Source organism: Oncorhynchus nerka, linkage group LG23, assembly GCF_034236695.1.
Source record: "Oncorhynchus nerka isolate Pitt River linkage group LG23, Oner_Uvic_2.0, whole genome shotgun sequence".
Taxonomy (NCBI): Eukaryota; Metazoa; Chordata; class Actinopteri; order Salmoniformes; family Salmonidae; genus Oncorhynchus; species Oncorhynchus nerka.
In genome coordinates, this window is record NC_088418.1 from 27284901 (window position 1) to 27304958 (window position 20058).

Here is a 20058-nt window from a genome sequence, read left to right on the forward strand (position 1 = left end):
CTAGAGTTCCACTTTAAAATCTGAGTTGTTTGGTGGTGACACTTGGATTATACCGGTCTACTGGTCAGAAAAAAAAAGTACCTACAAAATCTACCACAAACAGAGCAAACCAAAAAGATCCCCAAAGAATGCTTTACGCTGACTCGGTCATGCTCTCCACAGCTCCAGTATCGCGTCTACACAGAATAACTCAAGGACTGTGTGCAGTACTGTTACTGAAGTGCAAGGGGAGCAATTGGTCTATATTTGAGATTGTCCGGAATCCCAAGCAGCATACTGTATATAGGACAGCTCAGGGCGTGAAAGCACAAAGAAAATCGGCATAGCCTAGATAAGCCCGTTTGTCATTTTTTGGAATGCAATTTATTCATTTCAGAAAACATGTACAGTACAACACAGGTAAAGCACAGGGCAAAACGTCAGGAAAGCGTCACCAGTTCATGTGGACTGGTGAAAGTGGTGAAAACACAGGTTCAAGCACGGCAGAGGGTTTCAATCAAAGACTTCAAATACATCCAGGAAGTGTATGATAACATAAAACAAACCACTTGTAAAGTTAGCCGTGTCATATTAAGTGCTTGGGTACGTCCGTCGGTGCTTTTGGATGAAGCAAAAATAGGCAAACAAATATGGGGATTTGAGCAACAAAAGTGTTACAACAACAAACCGCTGGCTCTGAACAATGCAAATCAGCGTTCAGTATGATTCAGGTTTCAGAATGGGTGGAAACACCTGCAGGGTCATAAGGACTCCTGGGGGGAAAGGGAATCAGATACTCAGATTCCCAGTCCCAATTCCTTCCAGAAAATCCCAGCCATGTCTTAGCTCATACCTCATTCATTCTAATGCCAGGAAAGAAGGAAAACTACACAAACCCAACCTTTCCATTTTCACTTCTGACAGAGGGGAAAAATTGCAAATGGAAAAAACAAAACTCTAATCATAGACACATTCCTAAACAAAAGTGACATATTCATTTGACTTGTTTAACGTGAAAATAAAGAGATGGGAATGCTCTCCGGAGAGAGAGAGAGAGAGAGAGAGAGAGAGAGAGAGAATATTAGTGGAGAGTAGGAGTGGAGAGTAGGAGTGGAATGTGTGGTGGCGTGGTTTTGGGACGGGGAGAAGAGGAGCTTCCTTTCTCTGCTGCGTCGGTTTACCGCCACAGCTGGAAAAAACATCTGCTTCCTCTTATATTAACCATTTGGAGTTTTGAAAGCAGAGTGGAATTAGAGCCCCGTTTTGTATTTGCAAACTTGATTTAGTCCGAACAGAATTTGAAGGGGGAGATACAGTAGAAAGAATGGTCATGGGAATCGAACCCCAGTCTCCAGGTTTGGTATACATCTGCAAGCAGCTGGGTGTGTCAACACTAGACCGTGAGCTCGGCAAGACCATTTGGAGTCATTCATGAAAGCCATAAGATACGGATCCAATGTTATGAAATGGAACACAGTGAGAATTCACCATGAAAACACAGGGGGGGGGGGGAATTCCCTTTTACAAATTCTACCAATCGATCAAGTGTTCTATTTGCGAATGTGTCATATGATATTTTGGCCATAGATAATAGCGAATGATATCGGCCTATTCGCTGCAGATCATCGTAGAATACAACATCATGGCACAAACGAGGAAGTGTCCAGAGAGCAAGCACTATATAGTTGATGCAAAAGTCAAGTGTGTTCCCATGTTCTCCTGTTTCTTAAGTCAGATCAACTTGACTGGTCTGGAGGAAGGCTGGGAACAATCCTTGAGAATACACAGTTACAAACTGGGATTGTTTATATACTTAATATAAAAAGTATATTAAGTATATAATAAGTATATTCCTATTCTACTTTTTATACTGAAGAGGCACTGTTCAACATTGAGAGCCGTGCGACGATAATCACAAAACGAAAGCAGTGTTGACAAGAAAAGCTTGTGCCAAACATTTTTTGGTTTGTTTTACCACAAGGTCACCGGGACATTGTTTAATCAAGACCAATTCAAACAGTTTGACAAGGTGAAGGAAGGCCCTGTTCTTCATTCTTTTTCTGTGATACATGGGCAAAGGGGAAAGTTGGTGTTTAATTTGGCACACTAGGTCAGGAAAAAAAGCGACAATACATCTAACAAACTACACTCAAACACGGGTCTCGTAGTACTCTCTCAGTGGCCACGAAGTCAGCGACAATTTACATATTGAAATATGACATGAAGACATCGAAAGAGAATTTTGGCAAAGCACAATTCAAACAACATCAAACCTATATATCACTCAGAAACGCTCACATGCACACACACACACGCAAGCACGCACACACACACACACACACACACACACTTTCCATAATTCACTAATGCAAAATACTGACACATTTTCGTTTAAAAGCTTGACCTCCAATTCATATAACAATACGGTGTCTGCCTGCTGAATCAAGAAGAGCATGCAATTCAACTTGTAGGGAGACACAGCACAGTAAAGGGTTCGACATTGGTGACTCATGAAGTGTTGCTAATGGGGCACTTTTTCCTTTGAAACATAAGGCCTTGGAACATACTGGAAACATAGCAACGTGTCTGAGAAGCTATTTTACAAGCAACACGACTCAGTCACTAGTGTCAGTAGGACAAGACCACCATACACATTTGCCCCTAAGCGCAGTTCTAAGTGCAGCTTATCCTAGCCTTGTCAAACGGAGACTCTGTTGGCACGAGTAAGCAAGGGAAAGCCAGCGATGTCGCAGATGAGCACGCTGCGAGACGACGCACTCACACAGAGCATCTGTGCACGTGCACGGCTTACGCTTCAGTCTCCGACGTTAGTATAGCTGTTTGACAACAACTGCGTAGAAATCAGCCTCGCCTTGCGCTCGTTGTTGTTGCTGAAGTCGGCCTGATACGGCTGTTTACTTTGTGTTTCGCAGAATCTACATTTGAACCGAAAGTGGGTTCAAAAAAAAGAAGAAGATCTTAGATCAGCACTTAGGGGCAACTTCACCTCACACGTATAAACAGATAGAAACACTGAGGCAATGGTCGATTTCTGAGACATGGACTGAGGAGTAGAGAAGGCCAATGATGAAGTGCTCAAGTCTACTGCTCACACACATACTCTCCCTTTCTCAATTCTCCTCTCTCTTGACCTCTTCTGTGCCGGTCTCCATCTTATTCTCATCCTTTTCCTCCTCTTTCTTGTCCTCTGTCTCTGCTGGCTCAGGGTTGGACTCTGGCTTTTCCTCCTCTTTCTTTGGCTCTGGGAGCAGAATCACCTTGCCGATGTTGTTGCGCTCGTGCATACGCCTCATCGCGTCACCCACCTGATGGAGGGACAGAGAAAAGAGAGATGGCAGGCAGACAGAAAGGTTGAAATACAGATCGACAAACCAACCAACTGAAAGAGAGAGAGAGAGAGGGGGAGAGGGATAGAGAGGGGGAGAGGGATAGAGAGGGGGAGAGAGATAGAGAGGGATAGAGAGGGGGAGAGGGATAGAGAGGGATAGAGAGGGGGAGAGAGATAGAGAGGGGGAGAGGGATAGAGAGGGGGAGAGGGATAGAGAGGGGGAGGGGATAGAGAGGGGGAGAGAGGGGGGAGAGGGATAGGGGGAGAGGGGGAGAGGGATAGAGAGGGAGAGAGAGGGGGAGAGGGAGAGAGAGGGAGAGAGGGATAGAGAGGGGAGAGGGAGAGAGGGGGAGAGGGAGAGAGGGATAGAGATGGGGAGAGGGATAGAGAGGGAGAGAGGGATAGAGGGGAGAGAGAGGGGGAGAGGGAGAGAGAGGGAGAGAGGGGGGAGAGGGATAGAGAGGATAGAGAGGGAGAGAGAGGGGAGAGGGAGAGAGAGGGAGAGAGGGATAGAGAGGGGAGAGGGAGAGAGGGGGAGAGGGAGAGAGGGATAGAGATGGGGAGAGGGATAGAGAGGGGAGAGAGGGATAGAGAGGGAGAGAGAGGGGAGAGGGAGAGAGAGGGAGAGAGAGGGGAGAGGGAGAGAGAGGGGAGAGAGGGATAGAGAGGGGGAGAGGGATAGAGAGGGGAGAGGGAGAGAGAGGGGGAGAGGGAGAGAGAGGGGGAGAGATGCTCTTCTTTTTTTGTGTGCAAAAGTTGGATGTTCAGGATCCAGTTTATTTCCCATTTGTAATAACACATTGGAAATCTGCATCAAACCCTCTCCTTTTACCAAGCTCAGATAATGACATCTTCTCTGTCCGTCATATGAATACTGAAAGGGTTTGTCCCTATTTAATTGGGACTGCACACACACACAAGTGCCTCTCTGACTCCACTGCCCCTGCTCTCTCCGCTCACCACCCACCCCACGGCAACTCAAACAAAGCTTCCCCTAACAACCGACGCCACGGCAACCACGGCCGGTCACCTAGCAACTGCCGGCATCAGACCCATATCAGCCGAGGGGGGGCTGAGAATTGCAGTGAGTCTGACACGTCAGACAGTGTAAACAGGAAGGGGAGGGAGGGAGGAAGGGGAGGGAGGAAGGCTAGGGTGGATAGCAAAGAGCTAATATCTGTGGGGAGACTGCTGTCAAAACAGTTTCAATGAATGTCAAACATTGATTTAATTATTATTATTAATATGCAAGGAACTATTGGAAATGTCATGAAAATGTCACACAGAAAATGAGCCTAGCCTCTACTGGATTAGTTGTAACAACAGTATGTAACATCACACGTACTACAAATAGCGAGTCTGTTAGTCTGGCGTAAATAGGCTACATGGCAGTTGCAATAGACACAAAGTTTCATAGGAAGGTTAGATTAAATATTAAATTCATTTGACCAATCCTATGACTATTCCATTCATTCACTCCTTTCAAAAGGAGTCGGATACCATACCGGCTTCCAGGCAGTCGCATAGCAACAAGAGGTCTAGCTATACACCAGTCATATTTCCTGTCACACAGAGGCACCCTCTAAACAATCTAACCTTTGACGCCAAGCCTTCTGACCAATCAGAAGGGGGTCAAGTGGATAGGAGCGGGGGGAAGAGACGTTTCCCATCCTCTCTGGAAAGGCTTTCAACCGTCGCAATGGAAACCACAGGGGTGGCGAATACTAAGTAAACAAATCAGTTGGTCTATAATGAAATTGTTGTAAACAGAATTGGGATTTGAAAATACCCCCACCTCTTCCTCCCGCCCCCCTCTCGCATACCCTCTCTGCCTCCCACACAGTCTGTCAATGACCAACCCTGTTGAGCAGACATATCAGACATTACTAAAGAAGCAGGAGAGCTAGGTGTAAACATAGCCTTTCAAGGCAGTGGAAGGAGGAGTGCAAGCCTCTGGAGGGATTATATGAAAGCAACACAGAAATATTTAAAATCGCCACCAGGGGGCAGCCGGAAGCAGTGTTTGTATACAATGCAGTACCTTACCAACATTGTACCTTAGACTGCAGGTCCACTGGGCGCCAGTTCAGGTAGATTATGTAGACTACATGCAGGCTACAGCAGAATTCGTATTTGGATTATAATAAATTGACATATTTGTAGGGTCTAAGATGTATTTTTCGTTAGGGAAAATAAATGGTTTTAATATATGTTCAAGGCAAGCAATAGGCAGAATAAATGATTGGTGGCTCAGTGCCTGTCTGGTCCAGCGGTTACAGCCACAACAGTTTAGCAATGGAAATCTCCCCTACTTTAAGGGCCATCCACACCAAAGACCATAACTATAAAACGTGGGCGAGCATCCCCACTGGAGGAAAGTTGATGGTTTTACAGTAGGCCTACATCTGTCAATCAACTGATGGCCAAATCGGCTATCAACTCAGCCAGAGAAACACAAACAGGAGCCTATTGTCGGTTTTCACACCATTCATCATGTGACAATGGATAGGCTAACGTGTAGCCTACAGAATGTATTGGAATATAATCAAATAACAAGGGGCTTATTGCAACCATCAATGGCACTAGATTATCGCCAGCTGATGCCTCGTTAAACCATCAATACCCGCTAAATTCATAAACACATCTGATCTTCAATTGTAACCATTATTGGCCACCTCATTATGTCCTTGTTACCTTAGTCCTGCTTGCAACCAAAGTCTCAAGATATGTTCGCCCTCTGGTTGATATTATCACCCGAAACAACTTGATTCATTGATTTGCAAGCATTACGTATTGTAGAAATAAACTATTTACTTGTTTACGAAGGCAAATCTACTGTGGAAAATATCCAACACTTTGTATGAATGGAAACTAATGTCGGTGTAACCTAGTGTTAGTATTTAATTTGTTCCAATTTATGTTATCCATGAAATATAACTGTCTTTAAAATAAAATGATTTGGTATGGTCATTTCTTTTCAAGGTCGGGGGTAAAATATCCTTGGACTTTCTATAATTACTTCAAATGTGTAACTAAACCAAGATTTAGTTACCCAGAAGGGTGTGGACCGGAATCGAACACATACTGACAGCGGCCCTAATCCCTACAACACCCCAGGCCACGATTGAAATACATTTTGACAGTTCATTCGTAACCTTAGGTTCGCCAGAAACCTTAAGATGTCCTCTTTTTCGATAATATATATCCGAAATGCATTTATATATGCATTTCACACTTGTCGTAGTGGGGTGTATGTCGTAGTGGTGATCGATATATATCTTGTGTTAGTTACTAAACTATATACGCCGACGGTTGTTGATGTGTATGGCTGCATTTCAGATACATTTTTTGTACACCTGAATATTGCAGTAATATGATATATAGGCTTACAGCAGCAGTAGGACATTTATTCATATTCATTCTGGTGCGTTTAGCATTTGAGCGAGCGAGGGAGGATGATTTTGATAGCTGGCACTGGCCCGAATGACTCGATTTCCCCCGCATGGAGAGAAAGAGAAATGCGGATTTCCAGTGAATGTATCTAAATCACGAGGTTCATTGAATTTCCGGATGCGCTGGAAAATGTACCACGACAAAAGTGATACAATTAAGATCCGAAATCTGTATGTCAACTCTGTGAGACTACAGGAATCCATGAAATACTACGTTCTCTGCGTCTGCTACGGAGGAGCCCCCGAGCCACAAATATATACTATATCCGTTATTGATGTCACTTGTTAAATCAACTTCTATCAGTGTAGGTGAAGGGCAGGAGACAGGTTAAAGAATGAATTTGAAGTCGGAAGTTTACATACAGTTTAGCCAAATACATTTAAAATCAGTTCTTCAATTCCTGGCATTTAATCTGAGTAAAAATTCCCTGTTTTAGGTCAGTTAGGATCACCACTTTACTTTAAGTATGTGAAATAATAATAGTATAGAGAATGATTTATTTCAGCTTTTATTTCTTTCATCACATTCCCAGTGGGTCAGAAGTTTACATACACTCAATTAGTATTTGGTAGTATTGGCTTTAAATAGTTTAACTTGGGTCAAACTTTTCTGGTAGCCTTCCACAAGCTTCCCACAATAAGTTGGGTGGATTTTGGCCCATTCCTCCTGATAGAACTGGTGTAACTGAGTCAGGTTTGTAGGCCTCCTTGCTCGCACACGCTTTTTCAGTTCTACCCACAAATTTTCTATAGGATTGAGGTCAGGGCTTTGTGATGGCCACTCCAATACCTTGACTTTGTTGTCCTTAAGCCATTTTGCCACAACTCTGGAAGTATGCTTGGGGTCATTATCCATTTGGAAGACCCATTTGCGACCAAGCTTTAACTTCCTGACTGATGTCTTGAGATGTTGCTTCAAAATGCCCACATAATTTTCCTGCCTCATGATACCATCTATTTTGTGAAGTGCATCAGTCCCTCCTGCAGCAAAGCACCCACACAACATGATGCTGCCAACCCCGTGCTTCACGGTTGGGATGGTGTTCTTCGGCTTGCATGCCTCCCCTCCCCTAGCTCTCACCCTCCGATCCAACAGGTCCCAGACGTGCTCAATGGGATTCAGATCCGGGTTCTTCGCTGGCCATGGCAGAACACTGACATTTCTGTCTTGCAGGAAATCACGCACAGAACGAGCAGTATGGCTGGTGGCATTGTCATTCCTGGAGGGTCATGTCAGGATGAGCCTGCAGGAAGGGTACCACATCAGGGAGGAGGATGTGTTCCCTGTAACGCACAGCATTGAGATTGCCTGCAATGACAACAATCTCAGTCCGATGATGCTGTGACACACGGCCCCAGATCATGACGGACCCTCCACCTCCAAATCGATCCCGCTCCAGAGTACAGGCCTCGGTGTAACGCTCATTCCTTCAACGATAACGCGATTCCGAGCATCACCCCTGGTGAGACAAAACAGCGACTTGTCAGTGAAGAGTACTTTTTGCCAGTCCTGTCTGGTCCAGCGACGGTGGGTTTGTGCCCATAGGCACACCGGTGATGTCTGGTGAGGACCTGCCTTACAACAGGCCTTTTTTAACTTTTTTTTCTACATTATAGAATAACAGTGAAGACATGGAATCATGTAGTAACGAAAAAAGTGTTACGCAAATCAAAATATATTTTATATTTGAGATTCTTCAAAGTAGCCACCCTTTGCCTTAATGACAGCTTCGAACACTCTTCAAATCAAATCAATGTTTGTTTTTTTTGTCTATGTTTTTGCGGGTGTTTGCGAAATTATTGTGTTTCTAGCTCCAACAGTGCAGTAATATCTAACAATTTCACAACAATACACACAAATCTAAAGTAAAGGAATGGAATTAATAATATATAAATATTTCGGCGAACAACGTCAGAGCGGCATAGACTAAGATACAGTAGAAAAGGATAGAATACAGTATGTACATATGAGATGAGTAATGTCATGTTCCATTATTAAAGTGGCCAGTGATGATTTCAAGTCTATATAGGGCAGCAGCCTCTAATGTGCTAGTGATGGCTATTTAACAGTCTGATAGCCTTGAGATAGTAGCTATTTTTCAGTCTCTCGGTCACAGCTTTGATGCACCTCGCTTTCTCATCGCTTTCTGGATGATAGCAGGGCGATCAGGCAGTCGTTCGGGTGGTTGTTGTCCTTGATGATTTTTTTGGCCTTCCTGTGACATCGGGTGCTGTAGGTGTCCTGGAGGGCAGGTAGTTTGCCCCCGGTGATGCAATGGGCAGACTGCGCTACTCTCTGGAGAGCCCTGCGGTTACGGGCGGTGATACAGCCCAACAGGATGCTCTAAATTGTGCATCTGTAAAAGTTGGTGAGGGTTTTAGGTGCCAAGCCAAATTTCTTTATCCTCCTGAGGTTGAAGAGGCACTGTTGTGCCGCCTTCACCACACTGTCTGTGTGGGTGTACCATTTCAATTTGTCAGTGATGTATACACCGAGGAACTTGAAGCTTTACACCTTCTCCACCGTGGTCCTGTCGATGTGGATAGGGGGGTGCTCCCTCTGCTGTTTCTTGAAGTCCACGATCAGCTCTTTTGTTTTGTTGATGTTGGGTGAGAGGTTATTTTTCTGGCACCACACTCCCAGGGCCCTCACCTCCTCCCTGTAGGCTGTCTCGTCAATGTTGGTAATTAGGCCCACTACTGTTGTGTCGTTTGCAAACTTGATGATTGAGTTGGAGGCATGCGTGGCTAGGCAGTCATGTTTGAACAGGGAACACAGGAGGAGGCTGAGCACGCATCCTTGTGGGGCCCCAGTGTTGAGGATCAGAAAAGTGGAGGTGTTTCCTACCAACACCACCCGGGGGTTGGCCCGTCAGGAAGTCCAGGACCCAGTTGCACAGGGCGGGGTTCAGACCGAGGGCCTCGAGCTTAATGATAAGCTTGGAGGGTACTATGGTGTTGAATGCTGAGCTTTAGTTTGGGATACTGAGATGGTTTGGGATGAGTTGGACCGCAGAGTGAAGGAAAAGCAGCCAACAAGTGGTCAGCATATGTGGGAACTCCTTCAAGACTGTTGGAAAAGCATTCCTCGAGAAGCTGGTTGAGAGAATGCCAAGAGTGTGCAAAGCTGTCATCAAGGCAAAGGGTGGCTACTTTGAAGAATCTAAAATCTTAAATATATTTTGATTTGTTTAACACTTTTTTTGATTACGACATGATTCCACATGTGCTATTTCATAGTTTTAATGTCTTCACTATTATTCTACAATGGAGAAAATGGTATAGGCATTCTCTCAACCAGCTTCATGAGGTAGTCACCTGGAATGCATTTCAATTAACCGGTGTTCTTTAATTTGTGGAATTTCTGTTGTGACAAGCTAGGGATGGTATACAGAAGATAGCCCTATTTGGTAAAAGACCAAGTCCATATTATGGCAAGAACAGCACGAATAAGCAAAGAGAAACAACAGTCCACCATTACCTTAAGACATGAAGGTGAGTCAATCTGGAAAATTTCTTCAAGTGCAGTCACAAAACCGTAAAGCGCGATGATGAAACTGGCACTAATGAGGACCGCCACAGGTAAGGAAGACTCAAGAGTTACCTCTGCTGCACAGGATAAGTTCATTACAGTTACCAGCCTCAGAAATTGCAGCCCAAATAAATGCTTCACATAGTTCAAGTAACAGACACATCTCAACATCAACTGTTCGGAGGAAACTGCGCGAATCAGGCCTTCATGGTCGAATTGCTGCAAAGAAACCACTACTAAAGAACACCAAAAGAAGAAGACACTTGCTTGGGCCAAGAAACATGAGCAATGGACATTAGACCGGTGGAAATCTATCCTTTTATCTGGTGAGTCCAAATTTGAGATTTTTGGTTCCAACCGCCGTGTCTTTGTGAGACGCGGAGTAGGTGAACGGATGATCTCTGTATGTGTGTTTCCCACCGTGAAGCATTGAGGAGGAGGTGTGATGGTGCTTTGCTGGTGACACTGTCTGTGATTTATTTAGAATTCAAGGCACACTTAACCAGCATGGCTACCACAGCATTCTGCAGCGATACGTCATCCCATCTGGTTTGCGCTTAGTGGGACTATCATTTGTTTTTCAACAGGACAATGACCCAACACACCTCTAGGCTGTGTAAGGGCTATTTGACCAAGGAGAGTGATCAGATGACCTGGCCTCCACAACCAATTGAAATGGTTTGGGATGTGTTGGAACACAGAGTGAAGGAAAAGCAGCCAACAAGTGCTCAGCATATGTGGGAACTTCTTCAAGACTGTTGGAAAAGTATTTCTCATTAAGCTGGTTGAGAGAATGACAAGAGTGTGCAAAGCTGTCATCAATGCAAAGGGTGGCTACTTTGAAGAATCTAAAATATATTTTGATTTGTTTAACACTTTTTTGGTTACTACATGATTCCATTTGTGTTATTTCATAGTTATTATTATTATTCTACTATTAGAAAATAGTATTGACATTCTCTCAACCAGCTTCATGAGGTAAACTTGAATGAGTAGGTGTGTCCAAAATTTTACCTGGTACTGTATACTGTATATAATGCATAGCCACTGAGCTACTCATATATATTCAATGCACCTGTGTACACACACACACACACACACACACACACACACACACACACACCCACCCACCCACCCACCCACCTGTTCAAAGTGGTAGGTGGAGTCAATGCGGGGCTTGATCTTGCCCTGGGTATAGAGTTCCAGTAGGCGGGTCATGGTCTGGGTGATGAGCTCCTCGTCACTCAGGTAGCCCAGATGGAAGCCACACACAGCCTTGTTGGCATGCATCAGCCTCAGGGTGTTGATGGTGAATTGGTTGTACCAGGTCTTGGCTACCGCCAATAGGTTCTTCTTCTGACCCGTCACACAGTTGGCTGCACCTGGAAAATGGAGTCATGAAGTCAGGGACACATGGAGAGGACATTACCACCCTACCAGAAATGTGCATGTTAAAAAAGTGTTGTAAATATAATAATTACACAACCACACATTTGACACATTTTACAAATTGAATTGTAACACTTAAAAAATGCAAACACTTGAAAAGCTAGCTTGGAATGCATATTTTCCCCTCAATAAATTTTAAATGTATTGGAAACAGGTTATCAAGTCATTTCACATACCATGGAACATGCTAGAAATGCAAATGGAATGTGTTAAATCTTCTATAAAATGTCCAGTAGGGAAGGGATGTAGTGGTACAGAAAAAGGTGGGTAAACACTGAGCGCCGGTTGAGATGACAGGAGGCGAGTAATGTTAAACGCTAATACAAACAACGGTAATTTAGTCTCTTACCAAACACTATGAGGGTGCCCATGGGCTTCAGCAAACTAAAGGCCTTTTGGGTGTCTGAGCCTCCCAGAGGGTCCAGGACAATGTCCAATCCTGAGGGAAAGAGACAGAAATGCCATTGGAAACTGATTTGCTCGAGTGGATCACTAGTACTGATCGAGAGGCTTGACATACAGTTTACATCGTATGCAATGATACACTACATAATCAAAAGTATGTGGACACCTACTCGTCGAACATCTCATTCCAAAATCACGGGCATTGAAATGGAGTTGGTCCCATCTTTGCTGCTATAACAGCCTCCACTCTTCTGGGAAGGCCTTCCATTAGATGTTGGAACATTGCTGCGGGGACTTGCTTCCATTCAGCCACAAGAGCATTAGTGAGGTTGGCCACTGATGTTGGGCAATTAGGCCTGGCTCGCAGTCGGCGTTCCAATTCAATCCAAAGTTGTTTGATGGGGTTGAGGTCAGGGATCTGTGCAGGCCAGTCAAGTTCTTCCACATCGATCTTGACAAACCATTTCTGTATGGACCTCGCTAGTTGCATGGGGGCAATGTCATGCTGAAAGAGGAAAGGGCCTTCCACAAACTTTTGCCACAAAGTTGGAAGCACAGAATCGCCTGGAATGTCATTGTATGCTGTAGAGTTATGATTTCCCTTCACTAGAACTAAGGGGCCTAGCCTGAACAATGAAAAACAGCCCCAGAACATTATTCCTCCTCCACCAAACTTTATAGTTGGCACAATGCATTCAGGCAGGTAACCTTCTCCTCGCATCGGCCAAACCCAGATTTATCCGTCGGACTGCCAGATGGTGAAGCATGATTCATCACTCCAGAGAACGCGTTTCCATTGCGCCAGAGTCCAATGGCAGCGAGCTTTACACCACTCCAGCCGACGTTTGGCATTGCTGTTACGAATCCCTTTTGGCCCGACAGTCTAGGGGGGATGGTAATGAGACCCGTAACATAACTCATGCAATTGCGCACGGTGATTTTAGGCTGCTCCGCCATGGAAACCCATTTCATGAAGCTCCCGACGAAACAGTTCTTGTGCTGAAGTTGCTTCCAGAGGTAGTTTGGAACTCAGTAGTGAGTGTCGCAACCAAGGACAGACTATTTTTGCGCACTATGCACTTCAGCACTCTGCAGTCCCATTCTGTGAACTTGTGTGGTCTGCCACTTCATGGCTGAGCCGTATACTTCAAAAAGGAGATGACAAAGGCACCTATCAGTGATGCTGATGATACCGCCCTTTAGCCTGGTCCCAGATCTATTTGCGTTGTCTTGCCAACTCATATGGTGATTGTCACACCAATAACCATAGGAGTTGGCAAGACAGTCAAACAGATCGTGGACCAGGTTGCATGTCCAATCCATCCTTACCCTTGGGGCTGATTTTACGGATCTCCTCAGCATAATCTCGTGTACGGTAGTCGATGGGGTGGGTGACGCCCCCCTGGCCGATGGTCTCGTGCTTGCTGGCCGACGCAGTTCCAAACACGGTCACGTCCTCCAGCAACTGACAGAGCTGGGTGGCAGCGATGCCCACACCACCTACAGTAGAGGGACATAAGGGGACAAGACACAGAGAGAGGCACGAGGGACGCATAGCATGAGAGATACTGTAGGTAACATAGATGCAGGAGAATTGTGACAGAGGTGATTCCTGATGAAGGTGATTTGTGATGGAGGAGAAATTTAATAGAGTGGAGACGGGATAACGGAAAAGAGACGGGATGGGAATATGATAGAAGTGAAATCTAATGGACGAGAGATGTGATGGACACTTTGAGAGTTTGATTGAGCCAGCAGGTTTGGCACTTTTGGGACTTCAAATCAAAATCAAATTTTATTGGTCGCATACACATATTTAGCTTTTCATTGGTTCCATTTTGCTAGGCAAGCTGAATCATGCTCAAATACAGTAGAAAGACTTCAAATACTATTTGAACCCAGGTGTGGTGATTTGTGCCACGTACAAAAAAAGCCTCACTTGCAGTATTCTAGACATACTGTTCTGTCACAGGCAGGATGTAAACTCTAAAAGCTTTTAGCAAACCTTTAAATTCTGTTTATCTGACACACTCTCCCCTTCATAGTGGTAAGGTGAGGCAACGACACATCTGCCACGCTGATTCTCAACACAGGGGCCCCTCAGGGGTGTGTGCTTAGTCCCCTCCTGTACTCCCTGTTCACCCACAACTGCATGGCCAAGCACGACTCCAGCACCATCCTTAAGTTTGCCGACGACACAACGGTGTTAGGCCTGATCACCGACAACGATGAGACAGCCTATGGGGAGGAGGTCAGAGACCTGGCAGTGTGGTGCCAGGACAATAACCTCTCCCTCAAAGTGACCAAGACAAAGGAGATGATAGTGGACTACAGGAAAAGGAGGGCCGAGCCCGCACCCATTCACACTGAAGGGGCTGTAGTGGAGCAGGTCAAGAGCTTCAAATGACTTGGTGTCCACATCACCAACAAACTATCATGGTCCAAATACACCAAGACAGTCGTGAAAAGGGGAACGACAATGCCTATTCCCCCTCAGAAGACTGAAAAGATTTGGCATGGGTCCTCAGATCCTCAAAAAGTTCTACAGCTGCACCATCGAGAGCATCCTGACCGGTTGCTTCACCGCCTGGTATGGCAACTGCTCGGCATCCGACCGCAAGGTGCTACAGAGGGTAGTGCGTACTGCCCAATACATCACTGGGGCCAAGCTTCCTGCCACCCAGGACCTCTATACCAGGAAGGTCCTAAAAATTGTCAAAGACTCCAGCCACCCTAGTCATAGACTCATCTCTCTGCTACCGCACTGCAAACGGTACCGGAGCACCAACTCTAGGTCCAAAAGGCTCCTTAACAGCTTCTACCCCCAAGCCACCCAGACTATTTGCATTGACCCCCCCTTTTTTATGCTGCTGCTACTCGCTGTTTATTATCTACGCATAGTAGCTTTACCCCTACCTACAGTACATGTACATATTACTTCAATTATCTCAACTAACCTGTACCCCGCACATTGACTCGGTACCGGTACCCCCTGTATAATCGCCTCGTTATTGTTATTTTATTGTATTACATTACATTTAAGGGCTTGTAAGTTAGCATTTTACAGTAAGGTCTACATGGCGCATGTGACAAATATAATTGTATTTTATTTGATAGTGAATACTCAAAACACAACCCACTGGGCACAGACAGCAATTCAATATATATTCCACGTTGGTTGATGCGTGCCCTTTCGCATCACCACCGCCAGCTACTGTGCTCATAAAAATATTTCTGACACACCCCCGGACCTACAGCGTTACCGCCAGCACTAAGATTTACCATTGCGCTAAGTTTGGTAAAATAGAGCCCCTACTTTGTGTCTGTGTGTGTTCAAAAAAGATAAGAGCACAATTTGTAGGAAGAAAACAGAAACCGTTCTGTTTGTTCCAACATCTAAGAGCGGAGCTCAAAGGTTACTCACATAACCGCGGTTCTATGAACCAAGCATTTGTATTTTTGGGGGGGGGTTTCTCTCGCATCCTCATTTCCAAATCAGGTGACCCCACATGGGGCCCGTGACCACTAGTTTAGGAAGCACTGCAGTACAGTATAAACCAAACCCTACTTATCTTATCCATCTTTGTTTTGTTTTTTCAAGGCCATGAAGCTAAAAAACCACGTGAAACGTTGAGTGTTACCAAAGCAACAGGATGATAACGATCTATATTGTCAGTTGGCTAAGGTGCTGCATGTCGTACAGTGTTATCCTCAGAGGTAAGAGGTGGCGTTGCCATGGAAATGGAGGCCTATTGTTCCAGGGTAAAAGGACAGGGGAGTCACTACAGACTTGTATGTCCACCTACGCTATATACTGTGCAGACTCCCATTCTAAGGTCAAGGAAAGTATGTCAAAGCCGTGACTTAAGCCTAGTCAGTGGTGCAGATGAATGGCTATGTTATATAGTACTACTGTGGTTGTGAGGGCACATTCTGGGGCTGTGGAGTGTGTTTGTGGTGGGGAAAGGGGTACATTTTTATAGTATGTGTATGTGACCTACGAGTGCCACTCGATGTATAATCAGTCACATTCCAATAAGTAAACATGAGCGTGTGTGTATGTTCGTAAGAATGTGTGTGTATGTGTACTTGTGTGAGTGTGTATGCGTTTGTGCCCTTGTGGATGTGTGTGTGTGTCCACCACTACTGTACCTGCTGCCATGTGGATGAGGATGCTCTGTCCGGCCCTGACGTTGGCCATCTCAAAAAGCATCATGTAGGCCGTCAGGTAGTTGATGGGGAGGGCCGCCGCTTCCTCGAAGCTCATTGACTCAGGCATGATGAATGTTTGGCTAGCAGGCACAACCACCACCTCCTGCCACAGACCGTGACGACTCAACACCAACACACGGTCACCCACCTGAGAGAGGGACATTTCACATGGGTCACAAGTCACAACAAAATCCTAACAACTATTTGTTGAGTGGCAAAGTTTTCTGACTAAAATAATATTGTGGTGGTTGCCAACAGGAAGTTGCTTTCTTACGGTCCATGTGAATATTATGAACGAGAGGAGAAGATGTCTTTATTGAGATGCACTCCTGCAATAGCTGAATCTCCCATGTCAGAAGAGCACTGCTGACTTACTTTCCTGGGGCCAGATCAATTGTTGCGGTCTTGCCCAACTCCTATGGTCATTGTCTAACAGATCTGGGACCAGGCAAGCCGTAGACTTTTTATTTGTGTTTCGAAAGAGGTCAAGAGGCGGAAGACGCAGGAATGTCATCCAATCGGTCTCTGAATATTATAACATTTCCTGTATGTGATTCCTCGAGATGTACGGGTTGCTTCTCTTCCTGCTGCTCACAAACACATGACAATAAAGTACTCATGACTCACAGATCACATTGTCACATTGCATTTTATGCGGTCACTGACCTCAAGGTCTGCACAAAGGGTGCATGACGAATTGAGACCTATCAGAACCTGCATGAAACTTCTATTTGAAAATATACCATTGTTCAGGAATATTCTGTGGAAGTGTTGGTTGAGTATTTCACAGAACCAGTCAATAACACATACCAGGAAAGAATGAATAAAAAAGAAAAACAAGAGAACACGGAAAAAACAAACGTCACTGAGGAAAAGGTTAAAATGTGGGTGGGGCTTTATGCTCGAAAAGTGAATATGTCAACGGTTGACATCATTTGATCACTGACCAATCTGATCACACCATTACTGATCACATCTATCTGGTCTTTTTAGGATGGGCGAAGAGGATTCAACAAGGCTGAAGATTTTAAAACAGGGTTGTATTAATTTGTACCAAACGGATGAAAACGGACTGAAACAGAGGGGGACTAATTGGATTTGTCCAGTAAAAAACGCTGATTTCTGTTTTTTCATTGCAAGACATTTTAAAACATTGCAATGCTTGCCCTGATGAATACGACCCAAATCTGGTGTCTGTTTCAGCCTGGGAAATATCCCATGTGACCTCACCCGAAACAGCCCCACGCCCTCAGTCCACCTCTGGATAGCTTCACTGATTGGGCCAAAGCGGCCATTTGGACAAACGTCGATAAAACAGTGAGTTGTTGAGACCATGTTGGCCAAATGACAAAAACTGAGCTCAGCATAAACAGAAACAGGAACAGGTCCAAGCCTAGGCTACTCCCAAAACAGACTCTAAAAGGCAGCAGCTGGGTTCTGCCTTTTTATTGTCCATAGATCGGGTAGCACTCTGACTCTAGGCTGTTGTTGTTGGTGGTTAGGTGTCTTGGAACTAGAAGCACAAGAATTTCGCTACACTCGCATTAACATCTGCTAACCATGTGTTTGTGACCAATACAATTTGATTTGATTTGTGACCAATTGTGCAAAAAGAATGTGCTGTCCTTCTATAGGATTCTTCTAGCCATCTGTTTGGGGGAAGGGAGGGTGGAAAGGGGTGTGGCAAGGGGAGGAGAAGAAAATGAAGGGGGAGGAGAAGGAAATATCAAATGTAACTGACCATGTTTGTGGAACAGTGAAGGGTTATGATGTACTGTACAAACAGTACTGACTATATGGGTCTGACAGACAGACAGACTCACACATATGCTCACCTTACATATCGGCAAACAATTGCACACAAACACAGGGCCAAAACACACGCACACGCCAAAGGAAATATTGCTGATATCAAAATATTATATCAGAGCCCTTCATCAAATAGATTGGGTCATGTCATTGCAGTGTTACGCACACACGAGTTGACAGCCCTTGGGGGAATTCTCTTATCACAGCATGGCAGTGTCAGTGTCATCACTCATTTCACATCTCCATCCCACTTCGGATATTCACAGTCTGGAAGTATCAGAGAGGGAACAAATGGAGACAGGGGAGAACCTGTTAACCCCAACCTCTGATTATCACTTCTCAACAGGTTCTTGGAGGTGTTATAACAAATCGAGATAGGGAGTAGGAAGACACACCAACTGACCACAGGATATGTGACTTTCATTGGGAAGACAGAATATGCTCACTGCTATTATAGTAGCCCAATATTTGATACTAAAATCAAGACAATAATGCAGCCAAGGATGAAAACAACTAAAAATGTTTATTATCTTGTAATAACGCTGTCATACAGAGACAGTTGTTTCAACCTTGTGACTGCATGAATAACTAACACAATGATATGAAGGCAGAAATGAAGATATTAAAGAGATAAATCACGTCAAAGGAGCGCCCAAAATAGTGCTGTCATACTGCACTGTTAACCAGGATTTTGTGCACGCCTCCTCAATAAAATATTATAGCCTATATAACGGTTCTGTGCCTGGACAAAAAGGGCAACGTTTGATGTATTGATTGGGCGGGCCTCGCCCAATGAATTTGATTTGAATAGAAATGATGAGCAATATGCTACCATAAAGAAAGAAAGGGCTTGAAAGAAACATGATGCTATGTTTTTAGACTCACTTTTCTATCCGTCACCTCTTCCCCTAAGGCTTCAATCACGCCCGAGCATTCCATCCCGGGCGTGACGGGCGGCGACGGCAGCAGCTCATACATCCCCTGTCTCCCCAACAACTCGGCGAAGTTCAGACCACACGCCTTGACCCGCACCAGCACCTCTGCGTTTTTCAGGCTCGGCTTTCCCTTTTTCACCTGGAGCTTCACTTTGTCATAGCCTCCATAGCCCGTTAGGAACAAAGCACGGTAGCTGAAAACTTCCTCATCGGGCGCTCTGTCTGGGGTCGCCGCCGCAGGCTCGTCTGCTGGCTCTTCCGCGGGGGATGGCTCACCCTCTTGGGCTGCCTCCGATGGAGGTTCCTCAGTAGGTGGGTTCTCTGTCTTCTCTTCTGCGGATTCTTGCTGCTGTCGTGCCGGTGCCTCTTCGCCAGACATGATCGGAATCACAAAAATAGCCTATTTTTTCCAATGCGCTTTTCTTTCTTTGGTAGTTCTGTTTCTCAGGTTTCCCCGATAGTCTAAAAAAACACCTGACAGAAGTTGCAGTAAAATTGTATTTTTTTCGTAAACTAGCCTATTGCGGTGCACAATTCCACTGTAAAAAATATAGATTACAACAAGTAATACCAGGAGGTGATTTGAGTGCGTGCACCCTAGCCAGGAAAGTGGCAGATATTCTACTTGGCAATGGAGAGCAGTGCGCAGTCAGACGGGATGTGGCCACGGTTAAAGGGCGGAAAGTGGATTTTTAGTCAGAGGAGGGGAGCTAAAGCAAGAGGTCGGCGGAGCTCGCTTAGCAACAGGTGGCGTTGCCATCAAGGTGCATGGGGCTTACAGGCCTATGTCAACAGGGAAATAGAAAGGATGATGACCAAAATATAGCCTAGAGATAGGTATGCACTGGAGAACAAGAAGACAAATTTTCAAGAAGCTTAAACATTTTGGTCCAATTTTGCAATCTATTATTGATCTCAAGACATTCTCTGGCAACA

At 45.0% G+C, this 20058-nt stretch overlaps 1 protein-coding gene across 1 annotated transcript; it reads right to left on the reverse strand.

Annotated features, from left to right (window-relative positions):
• Positions 1–340: 340 nt before the first annotated feature.
• LOC115106630 (synaptic vesicle membrane protein VAT-1 homolog) lies at positions 341–19750 on the reverse strand. The gene is made up of 6 exons (XM_029629546.2): positions 19073–19750; positions 16319–16526; positions 13496–13666; positions 12111–12200; positions 11456–11694; positions 341–3305 (listed from the first exon to the last, which is right to left on the reverse strand). The coding sequence occupies exons 1-6, from the start codon at positions 19499–19501 to the stop codon at positions 3111–3113; spliced, it is 1332 nt and encodes a 443-aa protein (XP_029485406.1). The 5' UTR covers positions 19502–19750; the 3' UTR covers positions 341–3110.
• Positions 19751–20058: the final 308 nt, after the last annotated feature.

What these genes read in the sequence shown, in the direction of transcription:
- LOC115106630 (XM_029629546.2), bottom strand. Translation starts at nt 19,501, where the DNA reads ATGTCTGGCGAAGAGGCACCGGCACGACAGCAGCAAGAATCCGCAGAA. An exon ending in CCGTAAAATCAGCCCCAAGG is followed by an intron (nt 12,201 to 13,495) that starts GTAAGGATGGAT and finishes TCTTTCCCTCAG; the next exon opens with GATTGGACATTGTCCTGGAC. An exon ending in GGGCACCCTCATAGTGTTTG is followed by an intron (nt 11,695 to 12,110) that starts GTAAGAGACTAA and finishes TCCATTTTCCAG; the next exon opens with GTGCAGCCAACTGTGTGACG.